Here is a 15,407-nt window from a genome sequence, read left to right as displayed (position 1 = left end):
GTGGTGTCGGTGTGGGATGATGCGGTGAGTCACGCTCGTGCGTGGATTGAGCCCAATTACAAAGCTCCCACTGCTTGGTCCGCTCTCACCCCTTTTAGTATATATTATTATTATTTATTTCTTGACACTAATGCATTGACAAGAGTCACAGGGACAGCCGCCTTTCTATGGTGGTGAGATGTTAACGACCTCGCGTGGTATACAGCAGTTCGTGGGTTCGATCCCGACCGTGACGCCTGCTGTATATTTGGAGTTTGCGGTGTCTCTCTCCCGGTGGTCGCGTGGAATTTTTTTCGGGGTTCTCCGGTTTTTCCCTCCACATTTAGAATCAACGTCACGCGTTTAGAGCATTTGGCCGTGGTAAATGTCCACGCGATAAGCCACTAGGGTGAGCAGTCGCCTGTGGCCAGGTCGCGTCTGAGAAAGCGTTATACAGCTCAGTGGGGCCTACCCGGTTAAATAGAAAAATTGTTTCGTAAACATTTTTGAATTTCGATCTAAAGCTTTCGTGACTGCAGCCGTCTCATTCTTCACCTGAAGACGGCTGCTTGCGTTGTAGCCGAAACGTCGTGAGAATTATTTTATTTTATTATATTTTATTTTTATTATTTTATTACTTCCCTTCTACGTGACTTTACCGAAAGAACCAAGAAGATAAACATTTTTAGTTATTTGTTTACCTTTTTTCATATGCTGCACTCCTATCGTGCTTTCGTATTTGCTTCTTTATTGTAACTTTCTAATCCCGCCCCCTTCCTAGACATCTGTGATGAAGAGCTTTCTAGCTCATCGGATTCCTCCAGTATAAATCAAGTTTCTGATTCTGTACTCTTTGGTTCTTTCGGTAAAGTGGTGGCGGTGGTAGTGGTGTCAGTCAGGCGTGGTGGTGGTGGTGGTGGCGGTGGTAGTGGTGTCAGTCGGGCGTGGTGGTGGTAGTGGCGGTGGTGGTGGCGGTGGTGCCCGCAGTGCCGGTGTTGGTGGTGGCAGTCAGGCGTGGTGGTGGTGGTGTTAGTGGTGGTGCTGGTGATGGTGGCGGCAGTAGTGGCGGTGCTAACGACCACACCACCACCCCGTTTGTGCACCGTTGCCGCCCTTCATATCTGCTCGCCAACAGCCCTTGCCCCCCAGGGGGGACTCGTGAGGCTACACAGAGGGGGGGCACCTTTGGCTGTACACTGCACGTGTGTGTGTGATGACGGTGGCCGGCGGCCAACACGACCGCTGTAGTGGCAGCGGCCGAGGGGAGGGGAACGCGCCCGTAGGGGACGCCAACCGCGCGGAGATGGAGCGACGAAATCGGCTCCGCGAGGCGACGCGGGGGGATGGCTGCCTCCCGCGTGTGTCTGCGTGTGCACGCCTCTCGCCATCCTCCGTGTGCGCACGCCATGCACGTTGGACTTGTTTCACGCCGGAAGGACAACAAACTAATTCAAGATTTGAAGCTTTCGTGACTGCAAGGATTCATATTCTTAGGTTTTTTCGGGAAAGTCACGTTGATAAAAAATTAAAATTAATATAAGTAAAATTAAAATAAAATCACGACGTTTCGGAGGCAACACAAGCTTCCGTCTTATTTTACTTTTATTAATTAATTTTTTTTACCTACGTGACTTTACCGAAAAAACCTAAGAATATGACAACAAACTAAACACAAAGAGGCAGTGGCAGCCCAGATAGTGAGTTTTGCAATCGAGATGATTTAAAAGGAGATAGCTCCCGGTGGCTTCCCGACGTCGGAAGGAGGAACGTTCCAGACGGCCGCAGAAGCGCGTCTGAATCCGCGCGGTGCGGTGGCCACCGCCTTTGTTCGACTGCCAGCCAAAGGCCGCTTGCTGTTGCTGCTGTGGAGGAGGAGGAGGATGATGACCACCGGGGCTCGCGTGACGATGGTTTATGCTCCTTGACGAGATCGGCAAGTGGGGGTGTTTTGGGGGGGGGGGCGGGTAGCCTGCCCCCCTCTGTAAACCGCACACATCGTCCTTAGGGGCACGGAGATAAGAGACGCATCTCGCCGCTCTAACGAGACGCCGCCTATTTCGGAGTTCTGCCCCCCCCCCCCACCACCGCGTGCAATAGGGGAGATTGGGGGGAAGGGGGGCCGGGCCGCGACCCCGATTCTTTAATTAGAAGCGAAAAGTTTGACGCACGACCGCGGCTGCCTCTGCACGGTTCGGGAGAATGCTCGATGCTCGCGGGGATGAGGGATCGTGTGCGGTGATCAGCGGCAGCAGCAGCAGCGGCGGCGATGGTGGTGGTGGTGGTGGGCTCGGGTGAGCTGAGGTCAACGCGATTGTCTCCCCCTCTCTCTCCGCGCCTCGTAAATAACGTTCGCCCCCCCCCCCCCCAAAAAAAAAAAACGCAGTTTCATTTCCTCTCGTCCGCCTGGACATTGTGTGGCTGCGAGCGAGATTGGGAGACGTATTCATGCGAACGGAGGAAACTTAAAAAAAAAACTGGGGGGGGGGGGGGCAGGGGGCGGGGGGGGAGGCGGTCTCGCGAGTCGCTGCAATGAAACAAAAAAACGTGCAGTCAATCCCCGGGCCTGCGTTATTCCATCCATGCCGTGGCGGGGGAGGGGTGGGGTTGTGGGTGGTGGGGCGGGGGGTGTTGACCATACTTCACCACTCTGGTCAGTGCGCGATGTTAGCCGTGGCCGGTAAATCGAAGGTCTCGAACGCATCGCGATCGCCAAATGTGCCGCTACCAACTCCCCCTGCAAGTTATGCAAGCGCAAAGGCAAAAAGGGGGGGGGGGTCTTCCGTGTAGCCCTTAAACCGGTGGGGGGCTGTTGCGGGGCAAGTGGTGGTAGCAAAACCGCTGGCGCGCCTCCCGCTCTGAGCGAGTGAGCGACACCGGGGAGAGCTGCGTTGGACAGTCGCTCCGCTCGGTCGTCCGCGCCGAGTGAAATGCCGCGTGCGCGATCGTTTGCGAGCGTGTCAGTGAGTTGACCAAGTTGATTGTAAATTCCTCCCTGCTGGTGGGAGGAGTAGGGGGGGCGAGGGGGGGGCGGCAGATTGAGGGGGGCTCGTAGGGTTTGGCGGCTGGAAGAAGAAAAAAAAATCTGACAAAAACAAGTTTGTTTAGCCGTCGTGTGCGCGACCACTCAACGACGGGAGGTCATGTGCGGTCACCAGGGGATGGTCTCTCTGTCCACGTGCGCTGGCGAGCGGGGCGAGCGTGGAGAGAGAGCGAGCGACACACGATGAAAGAGCGCCGGGGATTCTGTATTCGTTCCGGTCGACGTCGTCGTCGTCGTAGTCGGGGACGAATTGTGCCAGTGGACGTTTTTTTATTTGAAAGAAAAATCCGAGATTGGCTGTAAATGTTTGGGGGGGGGGAGGGTAAGTTGAGGTCAAATGCAGGAAACCCCTTGTTTGTTTTCTGAGAGGTCCTATTAATGGGGAGCGGAGAGGGGTAAGTTTGGGGCCATGTCGCGGGGGTGGTGGGGGTGGTGGTGGGGTTGGTGGGGTTGGTCACCAGATTTTTCGCAGGCCAGTGTGTGAGCACTGCGGAGGGAAGGCGTTATTTAAAGTGCGAGTCTCGGGGTGGCTCGCGGGTCAAGGGGCACCGAGCTGAAGCCGCTGAGGCTCTGGGGTTGACGGTCGCGGACGTCGTTGATGACACGCACGACAAAACCCTCCGTTGTGATGTCTTGGACTTGTTAGGAAGCCGCTGTGGAGCTGTGCACTGTTAAATCATCTCGATTGATAATGCATTTTTATTTTATTTCTAACTGATATTTTCGTTAAGTTTGTTGTCCTTCCCCCGCACCTCCAACTAGCAAGGTTGGCTACGTACGGTGCGAAAGAAGTCAACATACATACATCGAATTACAATCGTCTGGTTGTTTCATATCTTATTTGACTTCATTGCAGCACTTAGGATTTGAAGTGTCAGTTCAACTGCAGTGGGACTAACGTTACACTGCGGTGAGAGAGAGTTTACCATCTGCCAGTGTGTGTGTGTGTGAATGAAAGAGATGGCTTGCAGGGACTTCAAGAAGTAGATCTGTAATTTATACTTCCACGTGCCGTTCTCTGATGTAGGGGCAATTACGTCGTGAACACCGGAGCCTTCAGTGTCATGGGAAAACTTGAATGAATATGCTTGCAAAAGGACATCAGCAGATGTCGGAGGGATGTCACGAAGACGAAAGTCGACATTTATTCCCAACTGAAATGGCCCAAGTCCGCGCACGAGGTCTGTGAACCGAACGTGTAGCGTGAGCTCGCGGCCCCGTGATTTGACGTTCACAATCCCGCGTGTGTCCTTGCGTTTCTTGTTATGGAATCGTCTGCAAGACGATAATCACTTGCTGCTGACGGCGGCCACGATGGCGAAGGTTGTTGCGTAGCGTAAATACCGCGCGGAGCTCGTGACGAGGGCAGCAACGGGCAAAATACGTTCAAGTTAACGGGAGGTAATGTCATTGGACACGAATGACCAATTCACCGTTTGGCCGTGTAGTTTAGATGGAAATGAATTCCCGTTTCACTGTCACGGTGGATCACACGGATGGACAACAACTGCCGGGTGTGGAATGTATGTTGCCGGTTACAAGTCGCAAGCTTCCTGGTTTTGTTTGTGTCGTTAAACCCACCACCACCCGACACAGCTAACTAGTAAGGGTTGTCACGTGAACAGAACGTGCCAATTCGTCACTAGTACAGCACTAACCGGTATGTTAGAGAGCCAAGCCACACATTTACAATCTGAGTACGACGTTTCGCCAGTAATTACAACTAGCTTCATCAGGCAACAGCCAGATTTGTGGAGAAGTCCACCGGTTTAACGACACATTTATATATTTACGCGATCTAACCCCCAAAAAAAAATCTGTATTATGGATGATATTGATGGCGAAAGCCTACTACGTAATATCCCGAGATTACACATTTAACGAGCTACACATCACCTCTGGACGGGGTGGGTGGGTGGCGGCGTTTATTTAAGACAGATATTCGTGGCGCCAATGTGGCGAGATGTTATCTCCCTCGCCTGGTGTGCAGGAGGTCATGGGTTCGACCCAGATCCTGACGCCTGCTGTATATTTGGAGTTTACACATCACTCTCTCTCCCCGTGGTCGCGAGGATTTTTCTCCGGTTCCTCCGGGTTTTGAGCATATTTGGCTGCCACTACAAATTTCTACGCGACGATAATCCACTTCTCGCTGAGCTATCAATCGTGGCCAGGTCGCTTCTGAAAAAAATTGCCATATGACTCAGTGGGCCTTACCCGGTCAAATAAAAACCAGTTCAGAGTTTGTTTAGTTTTTTTTATAGTTATACATCGGGGCGACGTCGCGTTTTGTGCGCGCGAGCTGGACGTGCGGGGAAGATGATGGCCTGGCGGTTCATATAGCGGCGGCGGCGGGAGTGTCCATCCGGCGATTGTACCGCGATGGGGCCCTCGGGTGCCACAGGTTACATCACCGCTCCTCGCGGTTCGGTGTTCCGGCTCGGGCACGGTTAGAAAAGTCTCGGAGATTTTTTGCGTAAAACATTTTTTCAACGCGCCTCCATCTCCGCCATTGTTTTTTTGTTCCCCGTAACGGGGCAAAGGTCGCATTGTGATTTTGCTACTTGCGTGCGTGCGTGTGCGTGCGTGTATCGGGAGCGGTAGTGTAGTGGTTAGCGCCCTGCACTACGAACCTGGCGAACCGGGTTCTATTTCCGCTCGCGGCCAAACACCAGTGACGATTATTTGAACCGGTCCTGGGCTTCCCCTAGGTCGATTCAGCCTCAAATTAGTACCTGGTATGGTGTATAAACATGGCCACTGGGGAGACCAAGGCGGCCGGGCGTGGTGCTGGTCACCCACCCCCTCGTGTGCCGCGCCGACCATCGTAGGTGCTCGCTAACAGCACTTGCCCCAACAGTCTGTTGAGGCTATACTGGAGGAGGTGGAGGGGGGGGGGGGATCTTTGCCCTGTGCCCGTGTGTGTATGTGAGCGCCGAGTTGTGACCGGGCGACCACCACGCTGTGCCACGTCAGGGTCTACTCGGAGCGGCGCAAGGAGAAGTCCCGTGACGCGGCGCGGTGCCGGCGCGGCTGGGAGACGGAGGTGTTCGCCCAGCTGGCGCGGGAGCTGCCGCTGCCACCCGCAGCCTCCGCCGCGCTGGACAAGGCGTCGGTTATGCGGCTCGCCATCAGCTACCTGCGCCTGCGCCAGCTGCTGCCGCCCAGCCGTGAGTCCGCGCGCGAGTCGAGTCCGCGCGCGAGTCGAGTCCGCGCGCGAGTCGAGTCCGCGCGCGAGTCGAGTCCGCGCGCGAGTCGAGTCCGCGCGCGAGTCGAGTCCGCGCGCGAGTCGAGTCCGCGCGCGAGTCGAGTCCGCGCGCGTGAGTCGAGTCCGCGCGCGAGTCGAGTCCGCGCGCGAGTCGAGTCCGCGCGCGAGTCGAGTCCGCGCGCGAGTCGAGTCCGCGCGCGTGAGTCGAGTCCGCGCGCGAGTCGAGTCCGCGCGCGAGTCGAGTCCGCGCGCGAGTCGAGTCCGCGCGCGAGTCGAGTCCGCGCGCGAGTCGAGTCCGCGCGCGAGTCGAGTCCGCGCGCGTGAGTCGAGTCCGCGCGCGTGAGTCGAGTCCGCGCGCGAGTCGAGTCCGCGCGCGAGTCGAGTCCGCGCGCGAGTCGAGTTCGCGCGCGAGTCGAGTCCGCGCGCGAGTCGAGTCCGCGCGCGTGAGTCGAGTCCGCGCGCGTGAGTCGAGTCCGCGCGCGTGAGTCGAGTCCGCGCGCGTGAGTCGAGTCCGCGCGCGTGAGTCCGCGCGCGCGTCGGTGTGTGGGCGAATGTAGTGGCGGTGGTGCCAGCGGTTGGCGTGTGTCGCGCTATGAGCCGAGTTTGATTCCTGCTCACGGCCGACACCAGTGACGAGTATCCGGACCGGTAATGGGCTTCACCTCGGTCGGCGCAGCCTCAAGTGATGCGGTCTGCTCGAGAGACAAGGGCGTGGTGCTGGCCACCCAACTGCCTCGTCTACCGTGCCAGCCTTCATAGATGCTCACGAAAGGGCACTTTCCCCAAAACAGTCCGTAATGGGGCTAGTAGCTCTTTGTCTTGTGTGTGTGTCTGTGTCTTTGTGTCAATTCTGGTGGGTACAATGCGGTGCGCGTACATCGCGCTTGACAGTGTATTCTCATTGGCGCGGGTCGACGCGACGCGTCAGAACCCGCGTGGGGAGGCGAACCGAGGCGGCTGTTGTTGACGAGCGTGCGAGCGAGTTCTCCTCTCTCCTGTTCAAGCAACAGGTGGGCCGCTTTTAAAATAAATTAATTCCGCGGACGCCCCCCATGACACAGGGATTACCGGCGGATCCCTCGGTGCGCAGGCAATGGAAACTGGCGCTTACAGCCGTCCGTTCGTCGAAAAATAACCGCGGCGACGTCTTCCGCCCCCCTCTCTCCCTGCCCATCGCTGCCCCCCCTCCACTCCACTCCCCCCCCCACTCCCCCCCCACTCCCTCCCCCCCACTCCCTCCCCCCCACTCCCTCCCTCCCTCCCAATGCGACCCCAGGACTGGCTTGGAAAACTGTGCGGAGGGGGCAGCCCTGATGATGAGGGTGATCTAGCGTCGGAGTGACTGTGAGGGTCGCTGAGCCCCTCCCCCCTTCCCCCACTAATGTTAGCTCACCCCCCCCCACCTACGCCCCACCTCTCCCTTCTAAATTCTCATCAAGCAATTTATGAACAACGCTCATGTTCTCCCGGTTTTCCCCTCCACATTTAGAAACACGCCTTTAAATCGTTTAGATCGTTCCGAGTGTTTGGCCGCCGCTCTAAATTTCCAACACGACGACGGGCCGCTTCGTTGAGCTGTCATTTGTGGCCAGGTCACGTCTGAAAAAAGAAGCTCAAAGTTCAGTGGGCCTGACCCGGTAGAATAACAATGGTTTATAGTTTGGTTACTTTGATAGTTTTATATCGCGCCAACATCACGTCCTGTGTAATTTGTATATTTTTAAGTGATTTGTTTATCTTCACTATGCCTGGCACCCCTGTCGTGTTTGTTGTATTGCTTGTTGTTGTACCGTTCCGACCCACCCCGACTGGACTTTTGTGAACAAAGAGCTTTGTGACTCGTAGGATTCCTCCAGTTCAAATAAATATTCCGATTCCGATTGCGAATGGCGTACCGGACCGGTATCACCGAGCGGAATATTACGTTGAAGCGAGCAAACACCCTGCACCGCTTTTGACCTTCTCGGTGTCGCGGGCAGGGTCAGGATGGTTGAAAAAAAAATGCCGCTGAATTATCCCGCGCGGTATTGCCCAGAGCACAGCACGTGGTCCCGCTCCAACGCGAAACGTTCGTGCGTCGTAAGTTCTCGCCGTCGGGGAGGTGGTGTCACGACCGGGTCGAGCGCGTTACATGTATTCCCCGCCCGGCGATCCACCGCAGCGTTCTTCTTTGCGCAGTCAAGCGTCCATGCGGCGATCACGGCGATGACGACGACATCGACGATTTACAAACCCTCTGTGGTTTTCACAATCGAGGCTTTTGGGTGTTAGATCGCGTAAGTTAAAAATATGTCGTCTCTGGTAGTTGCAAAAAAATTGTACAATTTAACCGTGGGTATTCATCACAGCCTCTCTTCACACACGCGGTGGGGGGGGGCGTGGGGGGAGGGGAGGGGGCGAGGGGGGGGGGCGGAGGGGGGGACAGAGCAGAATGGACTGCGGACGAAAGCAGATCGGATCGTTACTCATTCGGTTTCGCGCCGAGCATTCTTTTAAAGTTCATCGAATATTGCGTCGCGTCCCTGTGCCCCCCTCCTCCCTCCCCCCGACCCCCCCCCCCTCCGCCTCCATCCCCCTTCGCTGAGTTTTTATTCCCCCCCCCCCCTCCAGACCCACTGAAAAACCAAGATCGCGGGAATTAATTTTGATCGGCGATTAATTTGAGCCGTAACGGCAATCATTTGGGGCAACTCCTCAACCACCTCACCTCCTCTCGTTCCTCCACCCCAAGAGAGCGGAGTTTGGCACGTGCTGTCGTGGTTGTGACCAGGCAAGCCGCGTGACCGGTGAACGGCGAACAGATGTCCTAAAGGACGCGACTTCAGTTTGAGCCGCTATTCTACAGGAACGCACAAAGCCAGAGTGAGAAATGAAGCCCAGAATGCGCTGGTGATGTTAGGACTGGTTGTGGTGATGTTAGCCCAGGTTGTGGTGATGTTAGCCCTGGTTGTGGTGATGTTAGCACTGGTTGTGGTGATGTTAGCACTGGTTGTGGTGATGTTAGCCCAGGTTGTGGTGATGTTAGCACTGGTTGTGGTGATGTTAGCACTGGTTGTGGTGATGTTGGCACTGGTTGTGGTGATGTTAGCCCTGGTTGTGGTGATGTTAGCACTGGTTGTGGTGATGTTAGCACTGGTTGTGGTGATGTTAACCCTGGTTGTGGTGATGTTAGCCCAGGTTGTGGTGATGTTAGCACTGGTTGTGGTGATGTTAGCCCAGGTTGTGGTGATGTTAGCACTGGTTGTGGTGATGTTAGCCCAGGTTGTGGTGATGTTAGCACTGGTTGTGGTGATGTTAGCCCAGGTTGTGGTGATGTTAGCACTGGTTGTGGTGATGTTAGCCCAGGTTGTGGTGATGTTAGCACTGGTTGTGGTGATGTTAGACCAGGTTGTGGTGATGTTAGCACTGGTTGTGGTGATGTTAGCACTGGTTGTGGTGATGTTAGCACTGGTTGTGGTGATGTTAGCCCAGGTTGTGGTGATGTTAGCACTGGTTGTGGTGATGTTGGCACTGGTTGTGGTGATGTTAGCCCAGGTTGTGGTGATGTTAGCACTGGTTGTGGTGATGTTAGCACTGGTTGTGGTGATGTTGGCACTGGTTGTGGTGATGTTAGCCCAGGTTGTGGTGATGTTAGCACTGGTTGTGGTGATATTAGCACTGGTTGTGGTGATGTTAGCCCAGGTTGTGGTGATGTTAGCACTGGTTGTGGTGATGTTAGCCCAGGTTGTGGTGATGTTAGCACTGGTTGTGGTGATGTTAGCCCAGGTTGTGGTGATGTTAGCACTGGTTGTGGTGATGTTAGCCCAGGTTGTGGTGATGTTAGCACTGGTTGTGGTGATGTTAGCCCAGATTGTGGTGATGTTAGCACTGGTTGTGGTGATGTTAGCCCATGTTGTGGTGATGTTAGCACTAGTTGTGGTGATGTTAGCCCAGGTTGTGGTGATGTTAGCACTGTTTGTGGTGATGTTAGCCCAGGTTGTGGTGATGTTAGCACTGGTTGTGGTGATGTTAGCCCAGGTTGTGGTGATGTTAGCACTGGTTGTGGTGATGTTAGCCCAGGTTGTGGTGATGTTAGCACTGGTTGTGGTGATGTTAGCCCAGATCGTGGTGATGTTATCCATCCCGTCTGCCCCCCCCCCCCCCCCCCACCAGCCCTGCCACCCCACGCCTGGTGTGAGTTGAGGGCCTCTTCTGAGTATTTGGAACTGAACGCCTCCTGCCACACCTCCTCATCTCAACCCCCCCCCCCCCCACCGTGCCCCTCCCCCCTTACCCACGTGACCCCACCCATCCCCCTTTAACCCCGAGGGCAAGAATTAATTTTGCACTCGCGAGGAGGCACTGACAGTTTTTGAAATTTGACGAAGCCACCCATGCCTACGGTGGTTATTATTAGCGGCGTTTGTAGTGCGCTGCTATTGCTGCTGCTATTGCTGCTGCTGTTTAAGTTGGGATTGGTATTTAAGTGGGGATGATCATTTGCCATTCCCATAATAATGTTTAGTTCACCAGTTGATCAATTTTTTTCCATGAACATTTTACAACGGTCCCGTGCAATTGAACCTCATACTGCAGTCATCATCACTGACTGGTGATTATTATTATGATGAGCTCATTGCAATCATGATTCTCTTGCTTAAATAGAGAATCGCTCTCTCTATGCAATCAATATCATCGTCATCGTCAACCATGTTCTATCGACTGCTGGAAAAAAGGCCCCCTCCGCCGCTCCTCCCCAGGCCATCGCAATCTCTCACGGGTTGTGCGATGCCACAATCCATCCGGCCCCTTTCCACACGAGTATTTTTTTTTTACAATTATTGCGACACTGGTCTCTACCGCAGTGCAGACGAGGAATGTTTAACCCGCTGGCTCAGTGGGTGCAGTGGAGGTGAGGTTGGGTGAGTGGTTGGGTCGGTGGGTGGTTGGATGGGTGGGTGGGTGATTGAGTGGGTGGTTGGGTGGGCGGTTGGGTGGGTGGGTGGTTGGATGGTTGGTTGGGTAGGTGGTTGGGTGGGTGGGTCGTTTGGTGGGTGGTTGGGTGATTGAGTGGGTGGTTGGGTGGGCGGTTGGGTGGGTGGGTGGTTGGATGGTTGGTTGGGTGGGTAGGTGGTTAGGTGGGTGGGTCGTTTGGTGGGTGGTTGGGTGGGTGATTGAGTGGGTGGGGGATTGGGTGGGTAGTTGGGTGGGTCGGTGGGTGGTTGGGTTTGTAGGTTGGCGGTTGGGTTTGTGGGTTGGGATAGAGGGGGTGGCAAGGAGTGGACGCAGTCAATGTTCAACAAACTTTAAAACAATCTAGGAGGAGGGTGGTGCTCCCGACAGCCCCCACCCCGGCCCTCCTCCCGCTGACGCCGATGGAGCCTCGCTCCGTTCATTAAAAAAACCCACCATGGAATAATTTCTGCCGGGGTGTGTTGTTTGTGTCAGCGGCACCCCCCCTCTCCCCCCCAACGTGCAGCCCAAAAGCGGTCCCTAGGCTGCACGGCAAATCGGGGCGACCGCCCCGGGCCCCGCGCTTTGCCCCTCCCCCCCTGCTTTGACATCACGATGTCTGATGTAATACTTCTGATTTAGTTTGAAGGCGTCGGGGGGGGAGATGTTTTCCCCGGTGCCCCCGCACCCCATATAGACGGCCCCTTGCATACAACATACCTCCATACATCTAGACCTCCCTACCTCCATACCTCCCTACCTCCCACTTCAGCCGTAGCTACCAGCCACGTGGCCGCCCACTCCGGTGTACCGGCGAACCCGGCAAATATTCGGCGAAGGGACGGGGAGCGCTGGCTCGATGTAATGCGCTCACGGACGGGTGTTGTGTGACCGCCCGCTGAACGTGAAGTCATTGCGAGGTACAACTTGTTCTAAAAACATAAACAGAAGCCACCGGTTACATCGGGGTAGGCACCGACCCCCTCCCACCGCCTCCACCGCCCTGCGTCCATCACAAAGTACTCGGGCCTGTTCTTCCACGTTATTGGATTGGTGTGCGTGCGGGTGTGTGCCGCGAGCAGCGCTTGCCCCAAAAAGTCTATTCAGGCTATACGGGGGTTCTTTTTCTTGTGTGCATGTGGTATGTTCAGCAGTGTGAATTTGTGTTTATCCCTGTGTGTGTGTGTGTCTTACCGGCCTTCATAGGTGCTCACCAACAGCACTGGCCCCTTACAGTCTGGTAAGGCTATATGGGGGATCTTTGCAATTGGCCTGTGTCGATCTGAGTGTGTGTGTGTGTGACCGATGTGGCAAGTGGTGATACGGTGGTGAGCGGATTGCGCTGCAAACCCGGCGACCCAAGTTCCATTTCTGTTCACGGCCAACATCAGTGGCAAATATCTCAACCGGTTCTGAGCCTCCCCTCAAGTGAGTCCCTGCTGCGATGTGTGGACATCGCCACCCGGGAAGACAAAGGCGGCCGGGAGTGGTGCTGGCCACCCACCCCCGCGTGCGCCGTGCCGGCCTTCATAGGTGCTCGCTAACAGCAACTTGCCCCAACAGTCCGTGAAGGCTACACGGCGGTTCTTTGTCTTGAGATTTCGTGGCATTCAGATCCCATCTCAATACAATGTCTACTGTCGCGTGCCCTTCAAGACGACGCATGCACCTGGGTTGCAGTCGTCTTCATCGGCCTGAGAGAAATGTGCCCAGCGCTTGAGGATGGTATATAAGGAAAGAGCATTCCGTCTCAACGAGGGTGTCAGCTGCGTTTGTGGAACAGCAGCAATGACCCCGACTTACGTCTGCCCCTTTTACGTCGTTTTTTTTCCCCCGCAAAACTCCTCGACCGCTTTATTATTGACGCCGGGGATAATCCCCGCAGCAAGAAGACGACACCGTACGACCTGTCAGGACGTAACGTGACAGGTCAAGGAGCGTAAGCCGTCACGGGAACTCCGGTCATCCTCACAGCGACGGCTTTTGGCTGGCCATGGAACAAAGACGGTCACCGCTGTGCACGCTTTCGCATGCCCTCCTGCGGCCGTCTGGAACGCTCTTCCTTCCAATATTAGGAAGCCACTGGAGCCGTGCACTTTTAAATCGTCTAGATTGAAAACTCGCTTCGTTCAGACTGATCTTTGTGTTTAGTTTGTTGTCCTTTCCCCGCGCCTCCGATTCGTGCGTTTGGCTACCTACGATGCGAAAAGAAGTTCAACGCGCATATATACGTTACTGCTGTCTACCGCTTGCGGAGCCACCTATCTATCCCCTTGGGACCTCGTATCCCCAATGAGACTCATTATACGCGTCTATCCCCTTAGTCGCCCCCCCCCCCTTATGGATCCCCTTGTGTGCTCCCCTTTCCACCCTGGTCTCCATGATGGCTGATGGCCAAGTGTGGTGAACCCAGAGCTGCCGGGATTCATTATCGCAGCAGCAGCAACAGCAGCAGCAGTTGGTGACAAACATAAATGGGACATTAATGACGAGCCACAGCGGTGCGATTTGTTGGCCGTGGAACCCAAGCTGAGGCCCGGCGAATAAACCGCCGTGGTCTGTGTTCCTTCGATGTTGGAGGAACAGCAAAACGACACCAACTCTCTCTCTCTCTCCTGAAGACCTCTCGTGGCTAGCAGAGCTTGACATTGGCAATTGGCGGCTGCACGTGTTTCCATCACACCCAAGAAAATCAAATTGCAGTGTCTGCGAGTGCGTGTGCCGTACTTGGGTGCAGCTGGCCCACCCACCCCCGGCGTGTGCCACCGTTGCCGGCCTTCATAGGTGCCACTCGCTAGCACAGCACTTGCCCCAACAGCCTATCAAGGCTATACTGGAGGATCTTTACCTTTGTACCGTCCGTCAATTCGTGCGCGCGCGCGCGTATATATGTGTTGGGCGCGTGCCAGAGGTCGCAACCGGGTACCCGATACCCGTACCCTACCCGATACCCGGCTACCCGTACCCGGCCGGGTACGGGTACCCGTTTGCAACCCTGGTGCGGCCGGGTACGGGTATGGGTAGGCCGTGAGTCACTGGTGAGTATCTGTTTGTCACTCATTTCCCAACGTCTTGTCTCTTCTCACAATTCAAGTTCCTAGAATCAACCCACCCGCGCCTGCAACATGGCTTCATCCCAGAGGTCGCAATCAGGTACCCGATACCCGTACCCTACCCGTACCCGGCCGGGTACAGGTACCCGTTTGAGACCCTGGTGCGGCCGGGTACGGGTACGGGTAGGGAATCAAACCCCATTTGCGACCTCTGGCGCGTGCGTGAGTGTCCCACAATCGGCGTGTGTATACAGAGTAGATCGCGTGCGCGAATGCGCCTACAGCGTGCGTTCGTTTGCGCGCGCGCGCGCGTGCTCCACAAGAAGCGCGTGTATACAAACTGCCTCGAATTCCTTTGCACGAAAAGGCAAAAGAGCGCCGCAGCAGCAGCAGCAACAACAAAAAAAACCCGGGGGCCCCCAACTGATTAGCGCTTCCGGACCGAAGGCAGATCGTGGCGCCAAAGAAGAGTTCGTGGACGGCGGCCAGTCGTCTCCAGCCGCCTCTGACGACCAACCACGACGCACTGGGCGCACGCCCGCACGCCCGTCACCGCAACGTTCCCCTCGTTCCAGTTTTCTTCATCGCACGCTCGCCGCTCGCCCGCCACCATCCGCAGCTCCCCCCCCCACCCCCCACTCCCCCACTCCATCCTGCCGCCGAGCCCTGTTTGTTTAGCCTCGCTGTGTTGTTCCGTAGAAAATTCCACTTAATTGCCAAGCCAAAAAAATCACTGCTCGGCCTCCACTTAGGGTAGCCAAGTGCAAGCGGCGACAACGACAGCAGCAACAGCAGCAACAGCAGCAGCAACAACAGCAGCAGCAGCAGCAGCAGCAGCAACAGCAGCAGCAGCAGCAACAACAGCAGCAGCAGCAACAGCAGCAACAACAGCAACAGCAGCAACAACAGCAACAACATCAACACCAACAATACCACCAACAACAACAACAGCACCAACAACAGCAACAGCACCACCAACAACAACACCAACAACAACAACACAAACAACTACACCAACAACGACAACACCAACAACGACAACACCAACAACACCACCAACGACAACACCAACAACACCACCAACAACAACACCAACAACAGCAACAACACCACCAACAACAACACCAACAACACCAACAACAGCAACAACAACAACACCAACAGCAACAACAGCAACACCGTCACCACAGTGACT

General features: G+C 55.5%; 1 protein-coding gene across 1 annotated transcript in view; it reads left to right on the top strand.

The window, feature by feature from the left end:
• LOC133352620 (hypoxia-inducible factor 1-alpha-like) overlaps window positions 1-15,407 on the top strand; it is a 65,339-nt gene that overhangs the window by 13,603 nt on the left and 36,329 nt on the right. The window contains 1 exon segment of the mRNA XM_061568376.1: window positions 5,996-6,189. Coding sequence (XP_061424360.1) covers window positions 5,996-6,189 — 194 coding nt within the window.

Source organism: Lethenteron reissneri, chromosome 41 (genome assembly GCF_015708825.2).
Source record: "Lethenteron reissneri isolate LAM-NWPU_2019-01 chromosome 41, ASM1570882v1, whole genome shotgun sequence".
In the NCBI taxonomy this organism is placed as follows: Eukaryota; Metazoa; Chordata; class Hyperoartia; order Petromyzontiformes; family Petromyzontidae; genus Lethenteron; species Lethenteron reissneri.
This window is presented reverse-complemented; position numbering and strand designations above follow the sequence as displayed.